The sequence below is a fragment of the Cryptococcus neoformans genome, chromosome 2, assembly GCF_000149245.1.
Source record: "Cryptococcus neoformans var. grubii H99 chromosome 2, complete sequence".
In the NCBI taxonomy this organism is placed as follows: Eukaryota; Fungi; Basidiomycota; class Tremellomycetes; order Tremellales; family Cryptococcaceae; genus Cryptococcus; species Cryptococcus neoformans.
The window spans coordinates 1,134,353-1,142,441 of NC_026746.1; the positions used below are offsets into that span (position 1 = coordinate 1,134,353).

Sequence of the window (8,089 nt, forward strand, 5' to 3'; positions counted from 1 at the left end):
ATTTCCGGTGGAGGCGTGTACTCGGTCCGGTTCAAAGAAAGAGTTCTTCATCGTCTGCGCATCGACTTGTTCATCCCATCGTTCTTTCCAGTTTTGGGCAACAAAAAGGTTCTATACCCTCAAAAGGAATGTCTTCGGCGTGTCGCATATCGAAATGTCTGTCTCTCAGAGCTTTATCCACTCCGATTCGCCCAAAGATCACCTTTAGAGCGACCCCACCATCTTGCCGCTGTCGGACATTCCTCTCTCGCCGCCGGACATCATTCTGGGCACCATCATACCCAGAGAGCAAGCCCCTTGCGAGCACTTTACAAGTACCATTCACTCCACCGCCCCCCACTGACAATGGTGACGGACACTTATCTGAGGAGACTAGGCCAGAAGTAATAGTGGCGGAACCTAGGGACAAAAAAAATCGATATCTGAATAGCTTGATGGAGAAAGCTGGGGAACTGAGCTTGAAGTGCTCTATATTAGACGCGGAGGGCAACTGGGGAACCGAAGGGCAAAAGTACACAAAGTTAGAGCTATGTCGGGAATATGACCTGGATGTGAGTAGATTACATGACTGCATGGCATGTACTGACCAAATATTAAGCCCCGAGATCTTCGTAAACTAGATTCCCTCTCTCCCAGTCTTGTCCCTGTGATCCTCACTCGGAAAACTTGTATTCTTATATCAATGCTTCATTTTAGGGCCCTTATCAAGCCCGACAGTGTGATTGTATTCGATTCATCACACGCACACAAAGATGTCACAAGAAGGTTCAAATATCACTTGGAGAGGAATATTAAAGCCGGGTTGGGGATAAAGGATGGCGAAGTGGATGAGGAAAAGTGTGATGAGATTGTGCTGAGCTATGAGCATAGGTCAGTCCATTGTTGTACTGCAGAGATTTGAGCTGATCGAATCAGGGCTCTGGAGTCGATATTAGTGGTAACCGCCAATGCATTGGAGGAGGAAATGGCTTTCAGCAGGCATATCGTCCAGCAACTATTGGCTGATCTCGAAGACCACATCGATCGGGAAAACTTGAAAAAACTTTTGCATTACTCCAAGAAGATTGCGGCTTTCCAAAGCCGAGCGCGTTATGTCAAGAGCGCCGTCGATGAACTGCTTGATTCTGGTAAGCATTTCGTTTTCGCCTTTTTTTTCCGTGTCGCAGCACCTGATTTAAGACCAGATGAGGATCTTTCCGCAATGTATCTTACATCGAGGGCGCAGGGACGGCCGCGTGCGTTGCACGACCATGAACAGCTTGAGCTTTTACTCGAGAGCTTCGTGAAGCAAGTGGAAGAGATTGTCAGTGAGGTTGATACTACTGTCGTACGTTCTTCCTTCCCTCTCCTTGTATAGCTTGCCAATAAATCGTTCGTCTTCTTCACCACTAGATTAATATGCAATCGACGCAAGAAATTGCCGAGTTGATGCTCGATTCCGGTCGGAACGCTCTCCTTGCGCTTGATATCAAAATCTCAATAGCAACACTAGGCATCGGTTCGGGAGCTCTCCTCGCAGGTTTATTCGGTATGAACGTATGTTTTTCTTCCCTTTACTATCAAAACTGCTGTTGATTAAACTTTCCTTCCCTCCCTCCTCCAGTTAACAACACAGCTCGAAGAAACGCCCTATGCTTTCGCCGTCATCTCGTCTACCGCCTTCTTGGTCACCCTCCTTATCACAGCGTACGGTCTCCGTACCCTCCGCCGCGTTCGAAGGGTTGCCCTTTCGGGCCGAAATCCTGCGGTCCTCTCCTCTGTCCTCGGTTCAGCTTCGTGGGACTCGAGCGTGGCCCAGTTTTCGCAAGGTTTCGACCCGGCATTGGTTGATATGCGCACGGAAATGGCCAAGCGCGCGATATGGGAGAGATTGTGGTGGGGCAGTAAGAGGAAAGAGTTGGGGGAAGGAGAAAAGTGGAGGAAAGCATACACGTATGCGAGCGCGAGGAAAGAGCAGGAGAAGAGAAAATGGGGGAGACTACCCGGTGGGACAACGAGATAATTTGCTCTCATGTTTTCCCACTATTATGGCGGGGATTTTTAGGGATATCAGAATGCTCCAAAAGTTGTCAAAACAATTAGTTAAAATTATAGTCATACATAATAGCGCAATTTTCAGCTTTAAAACAAGTCATCTAGCATAGAAGTTTGTAGCCAAGTCTTTTTTTGTTGCATTTGCATCCCCTCTCATGAAAAGAGAAAATCAATTTATTACCATGCATCTATATACATTTTGGTCGCTACATCATTAGACAAGATTGATATGCTTTGATTAAGTTTTGGTGAGTGATGGATGCAATGAATGAAATATGAAAAAAAGCCCGGAAAAAAGTAGTCTGCAGATCTATTGTATAGGCTAGTATCATTCACCCGTCAGTCTGAATTTTTATCTTCTTTTTTTTTTTTGGCCAGAGAGATTCCTGACTTACAATCCACTGTCCCATAATCGCGACCGGTACCCCCCATGCATCCCTCCTGATCGTCACGCTAAACGCACATTTCATCTCCCTATATTCTTCCCCGATGACTGTCCCCGCATCCGAGCTTGCGCCGTCGTTAAACATATTCTGCTGGGGCAACGCAAGGTCGGGCGTGTAAGGTGCTTGTGGGGGTGGCCCGGAAGTGGCTGATTTAGAAACGTTGTTGGGATTAGCGTTGGTAAGGTGACGCGGTCGGTGGCGCGTAAGGGAAAGGGGGATATGGAGAGTACAGAGAATAGACATTGCTCTTTGACCTAATTCCTCTTTGTTAGATGACTTGATCCGGGAAGAGTTTCTTACACAGATGATGCGTGAACTTACTAGGGTCGAACGCGATTTTCGCGTATCCTTCCCAATATCTTACCGCGCTGTCTTCATCCATGAGTTCGTAAACACAAAGTTGGCCATCACGGAACATGTATGCAGGAATACCAGTCAGGTTGGAGAACTCTTGGTTGGCTTTTTGGATTTCTCCCGTTCGTCGCCAGATACATGAAGGGGTATGGATAGCTGTCTCAAAGTGTCAGCGATTATCGCAGCGACTTTGCTAGTATGAATGAATGGCTCACAAGCAAAAGCCCTGTCATACTCGAGCATCCATCGCTCCATAGCTTCTTCAACAAATACCAAGTCGACATTGGTCAGTGTCCTCGCGATTTGCCTAAACTTTGGCCTGAAGCCAGCAAGAGCAGCAAGGATTCGTCGGCGTGATTCAGGTGAGATGCTCCTCCCAAATGGAGGTACGTTGGGCCCCAAAGCTGCTCGTTTATCAGTTCGAAAAGGGACTAAAACCCGAAGAGCCAAAAAAAAAAGAACGCACGGGCAACAGACAGTCTACCGTTCCTCATTGCGGCCGTAGATCTCTGCGGGCTTTCTTCCGGTATCTCGGACCCGGCACGACTGTCCATCCTGGGTGCCGCCCTTCCAGACTCCATCCACTTGTTCATGCGCTCGTATCCCTTGGCATAGTCGTAAGGCTTGAGTAGACCGGCATCGTACTTGGCCTTGATGACTTGTGCAAGACGAGAGGCACGGGTACCGTTTGGCTGGTCAGCAGCTGCCATGAGGTATTTGTCGCTGTAGACGTTACAGTGTTAGAGGGATATATAGAGAGAGAGAGAAAGAGAAAGAAAGACTTGCATTCTGGAAATTTGGCCGAGTTTGCCTTTGCCCTTGTTTAGTCCGACAACTTGTGACGCCCCAGACGAAGGAAAAAGATTCGCGTCGGAAGAACTTGCAATGGATAAACTGTTGCCAGCTTCTGGCTTGTCCAGCTGATTCATGAAGGAAAGGAAGTCGTTGGGAAGATTAGGGACACCCAAGTCTTTCATGAATTTGCTACGGGATAAAATGTCAGATGTGCTGGTGGAATACAGGCATGAATTAGCAGCTCACCTCAAAGCAGCCAGCTCCCCGTCCTCTTTGGACGATCCCAATGAAGGCGGACCCATGATACCCGCATCCCCTGGGTTTTGAATCTGTTCCGAAGGAGCTTCGCCGAAAGGGATTTGAGCTGCGCCAGAATCGGGAAGTAATGGCCAGCTGGGGACGAAGTTGGAGTCGGCATACACTGGCATCTGCTGGGACGAGGACGGCACGACCTGGGGTTGATTAAGAGACTGCTGCTGCTGCGCCTGTTGTTGCTGCTGTTGGTGCCGCGAGCCCGTCAGCTGGGTCTTGCTAGACAGGATACGACTCACCTGAGGTTCTTGCTTATGGGGAGACTGCTGAGTATGGGGAGGCGGCGTGCAGTCACGACAGAGATGGGGGATTTCTCGCTTGATACTGCGCACAGCGGTCAGCCACCGTCCACGCTGCAGACTCGCTGCTCACCATCTCTCACAAGGCCGGCCGCCTTCGCACACCATATGGCTGCAAGCCAGTCAGCATCCAGCCCATGCCACACGGACACATCCACCCACCTGCGCCTGCAGTACACACACGCCTTCCCGGCCGACCTCTTCGACCGCTTCTTCTTTGGCTCGTCCGCCTTGCCGTGCTCTTCTGGCTCCTCCTTCACGCCGTGCTTCCGGGCGCCTGCGGGCTTCTTCTTCTGCGACGGGCCTGCGCTTTCGGAGGAGTCTGTGGAGGGCTGCTGGCCGTGGGCTGCCTGTGCTGCGTAGTAGAGCTGCTGCTGCTGCTGCTGCTGCTGGTTCTGGCTGGCCGGCGCGAAGGTGTAGAGGTCTGACTGCTGCAGGGGAAAGTGGAACCCCTGGAAGCCGCTGGGGGCGTTGTTCTGCATGGCGGGGGGGAGGGGGAGGAGAGGAGGAATGTGGCTGAGTAATTGGTTTATGTTTTTATGAATGGCGGGGACGAGGATTGGTCCGAGGACGGGCAAAGTTTATTTGTAATTTGGAGCGCGAAAATACAAATACACAAACACACTATTTGTATTCATCCATCCCATGCATAATCCATGCATAACTCTATATATCCCGCGGCGGAAATACCCGTACAACATGCCGTATACCTCTGAGATGTCTCAGCGTACATCTGTCTTACTCTATGCATTACACCTTGCCAACTGCACGCGTGCCATTCCCATCTCCTCGGCCGCCACGAGCTTTCCCACCCTTTCCACGTCCTTGATTTTCCTCGCCTTGCTTGGCCGTCGGCCCAGCCCCACCCTGCTTATCCTCTCCTCGGCCACCTTGCGCAGCCTGGCCACCCCCTCTGCCTCTCCCTCCGCCTCCGCCGCCTCTTGCTTTCCCGCCGCGTCCACCCCGCCCTCGACCTCTTCCACTCTGGCCCTGCATCTGACCTTGCTGATTGCCCACAGCTCCCTGACCTTCTTGACTTTGCCTAGACTCCTTTGCGATCCTCGCTTCCTCCTCGTGCCACCACCTCATGAATTCTTCCTCCTGCACTCTTGCCCGCTCTGCTTCCTGCTCTTCCTCTTGAATTTCCCTCAGACTCTTCGCAGGCTTCCGCGCAAGCGCCTCAGTGGCTTCCCGCTCCTGCTCCTGGATCGCCAATAAAGATAAACCTTGTGCGACGGGCGAGACGCTGATCGGTGGAGGGGGGATGAACGTGCTTGGAGTGGACCACGCCGCGGTTGGGGTACTGCTCTTGCGCGGTTGTGCGGCAGGCGCTTGGAGTTTGACAGGGGTAATCACCTTGGCCGAGCCGGAACGTTGAGGGGCGGGAGAAGCCTGAGAGCCTGCACTTCTGCTCAACGTGCTTGCGTTCCCTGGAGATCCCGTTCCGAGACCGGTAGCCGTATGCTGGCGACCTTGCAAAGCAGTAAATGACGTCTTTCTTACTTCAGTCGTCCTCCACGGACCGCCGCCCGTAGAAGGACCAGTCGATGGAGGACTGCGTGCCAGAATACCCTTGGAAGGTGCAGCAGCTCCAGACGCCGGTAACAGGAATCCACTTCGCGTCGCTGACCCATTTCCGAGAGCAGAAGCAACCACAGGCATGGATATAGGCTTCGCAGGCGTCTTGGCAGCCGCAGTCTCCGCCATGATACTCCGCAAATCAGCCTTACCAGTCTCCACAGTCTTTGATTTCCATATCGGTGTCTTGACCGGTGTAGACGAGCCAGACGTGGAACCAGGTTGGAAAGGTGCAGCACCGAGACTAAATGGCGTCATTGACCTCGAGCCCTTATTCGGTGTCCGTACTCCCGATGCACTGGTTGTTGGCGTCGGCACATCATCGTCCATCTGGAAGATACCATCCGCAGCCGATGATTTGTCAGAGACTTCAGCACTGGGATTGACGATTGGTGAAGGTGGCGCTTTACGTCTAGCTGCCATCGTCTTGGCCGAAGAAAGGTCGACAGGCGATAGCGCTGACCTCGCCGCCCTATACTTGAACGGCTGTCGCACAATCGGCGCCGGGATGTCTTGGACCAACAGCCACTCTCGGTGTTTTGCCATCAACTCCTTCACGAGTACCCCTTCTCTCGCCACAGGGGATCGTTTCTTCTGCTTCTCAGCAATAACATTCGACAGATCCTGCAGAACGCTCTGGTCCATTTCATCTAACAAGCCGCTCTCAAGCATAGTTTCGAGGCATGAGATGATATAGTCAAAGACGGAAAGTTTAAGCGTGTTGGCTTGATAAAAAGATGCTTCAGAAGCAAGAGCAGCGGCGTTGAAGGCATTGCAGTGGCGGATAATAGCCCGGGAGCAGACAAGGACGAGACGGTCAAGAAGAAGCTCCGTCTATTAAACGTAAGCAAAAACGAAATCGCCAATATCCAAAAAAAAAAAAGAGGATCACTTACAGCTGCGGCCATGACTTCAAAAACAAAGTCCAAAAACTCATCCAATGTATCTTGATCTAATCCCGTTCTTGTCAGTTGAGCCCCAAAAGAATCACTGACACTCAACTTACGAAGATAATCAAACAAGTCATCCTCCACTCCTTCATACATCCACCTGAACACCAGCTTCATCGGCGTCCATTTCAAGTGAGTCATTCTGACCACCACTGCCCCTTCACCCTTTCTGTTCAACGTCCAATCTCGGTCTTCAAACATTGCCTCGAAGAATGGACACCTGGCCCTCAAGATCACAGAATTACAAGAAACCTGTCTGTCTGATAAAAGTATCGTGACATCGCATGGTGATTCAGGCCCCGCTGGGATCGTATAAGTCGTGTTGAAGAAAGCCTGCATATCTGAGGAGAGAGTATGATGGGGCAGAGGTTGCTTGGCGGCATAGGAGAGGACAGAGGATAGAGGCGAAAGGTCAAGTTCTTCGGCAAGGGCTTTGAGATCAGACTTGATGTCTCCTAGAGGGATTTTTTCCGCGGGGTACTTGTCTTGAATGATGCGCGCTACACGAGCATCCCAGATGGTGGCCACATCATCAGAATAAAGATACTGTATGAGTAGTAAACCAACGAGGGGGTGGCACGCTTCCACTTTGATGGCAGGGGACGTGCCATACGATCCCAAAGAGAGTACATTGCTCGTGTACTCCCCTGCAAGCAATTGAGCAATTTTCACAGCCCTCATAGAGAGAATGGCGCTGTGTACTGGGATAGCCAAACCCTGGATGATCAGATGACAATCACTGCTTAGTAGCGGGTCACTCCAAGCGAACAAAGAATCTCCCTCGCCTGTTCTCCACCTTGACAAAATAGTACACATTTTAAGAGCGATGGATGTATCTTTTGCAACAGAGTTGGTGCTCTCATCATCTTCCTCATCCTCATCAGTCTTCTTACTGTTCGCGTTCAATTTTTCAAAATCTTCTGCCGTCATCTGATGCTCGAATCGGTGGAAATGAGGCTGCAGTAAGAACAAGTCTTCCTCAAGCGTCTTCCCAACCAGTTTGATAGGCGTTGGCCTAGCGTCAACCCGGATAGCACCAAACGCCCCGGATTCGTTGGTGGCGACTTTGATGACTCGTTGCAGATAGGGAATACGACGGAATTTGAGTTGACCAGAGCCCGATTTTAAACGTTGGCGCACAAAAACGTGACCTGAATGGGTGCAGACAATGACTGTGCCGTCAGACCCTATAGCGACATCCTATAAACAGACGTATAATTTAGCTTTTACATGTATTGAGCAAAGTAGAGGTATGGAGACACACCTTGACAGCAGTAAAATTCTTCCTCAGTGCCCACACAATTTGAGGCTTGACAGCGAC

General features: G+C 50.9%; 3 protein-coding genes and 1 non-coding gene; 2 read left to right on the forward strand and 2 right to left on the reverse strand.

Annotated features, from left to right (window-relative positions):
• The first annotated feature begins 53 nt into the window (after window positions 1-53).
• CNAG_03901 (magnesium transporter) lies at window positions 54-2,290 on the forward strand. XM_012191877.1 has 6 exons: window positions 54-551; window positions 599-870; window positions 916-1,127; window positions 1,185-1,327; window positions 1,393-1,536; window positions 1,604-2,290. Exons 1-6 carry the CDS (start codon window positions 129-131, stop codon window positions 2,000-2,002), a joined length of 1,593 nt encoding a protein of 530 aa, XP_012047267.1. The 5' UTR covers window positions 54-128; the 3' UTR covers window positions 2,003-2,290.
• On the reverse strand, window positions 2,081-4,813 carry CNAG_03902 (transcriptional regulatory protein). XM_012191878.1 has 10 exons: window positions 4,403-4,813; window positions 4,314-4,352; window positions 4,181-4,265; window positions 3,876-4,126; window positions 3,621-3,818; window positions 3,301-3,557; window positions 3,050-3,238; window positions 2,802-2,990; window positions 2,430-2,734; window positions 2,081-2,356 (listed from the first exon to the last, which is right to left on the reverse strand). Exons 1-10 carry the CDS (start codon window positions 4,720-4,722, stop codon window positions 2,345-2,347), a joined length of 1,845 nt encoding a protein of 614 aa, XP_012047268.1. The 5' UTR covers window positions 4,723-4,813; the 3' UTR covers window positions 2,081-2,344.
• Window positions 4,814-4,874: 61 nt separating this feature from the next.
• Window positions 4,875-8,089, reverse strand: part of CNAG_03903 (hypothetical protein) — a 5,146-nt gene continuing 1,931 nt past the window's right edge. Inside the window, exons 4-7 of the mRNA XM_012192147.1 lie at window positions 8,033-8,089; window positions 6,825-7,968; window positions 6,715-6,770; window positions 4,875-6,652 (exon numbers count right to left, since the gene is read on the reverse strand). The exon at window positions 8,033-8,089 is cut by the window's right edge and continues 911 nt beyond it. Coding sequence (XP_012047537.1) covers window positions 4,991-6,652; window positions 6,715-6,770; window positions 6,825-7,968; window positions 8,033-8,089 — 2,919 coding nt within the window. The 3' untranslated portion in view covers window positions 4,875-4,990.
• CNAG_12185 lies at window positions 5,000-8,038 on the forward strand. Its single transcript, XR_001045485.1, has 2 exons — window positions 5,000-6,661; window positions 6,743-8,038. It is a non-coding gene; the product is annotated as a hypothetical RNA (non-coding RNA).

Coding starts and splice junctions, on each gene's coding strand:
- CNAG_03902 (XM_012191878.1), bottom strand. CDS start 4,722: ATGCAGAACAACGCCCCCAGCGGCTTCCAGGGGTTCCACTTTCCCCTG. Junction 3,819..3,875: donor GGGGAGCTGGCTGCTTTGAG/GTGAGCTGCTAA, acceptor TTTATCCCGTAG/CAAATTCATGAAAGACTTGG. Junction 2,735..2,801: donor GAAAATCGCGTTCGACCCTA/GTAAGTTCACGC, acceptor AAGAGGAATTAG/GTCAAAGAGCAATGTCTATT.
- CNAG_03901 (XM_012191877.1), top strand. CDS start 129: ATGTCTTCGGCGTGTCGCATATCGAAATGTCTGTCTCTCAGAGCTTTA. Junction 1,128..1,184: donor CGATGAACTGCTTGATTCTG/GTAAGCATTTCG, acceptor ATTTAAGACCAG/ATGAGGATCTTTCCGCAATG. Junction 1,537..1,603: donor CAGGTTTATTCGGTATGAAC/GTATGTTTTTCT, acceptor TCCCTCCTCCAG/TTAACAACACAGCTCGAAGA.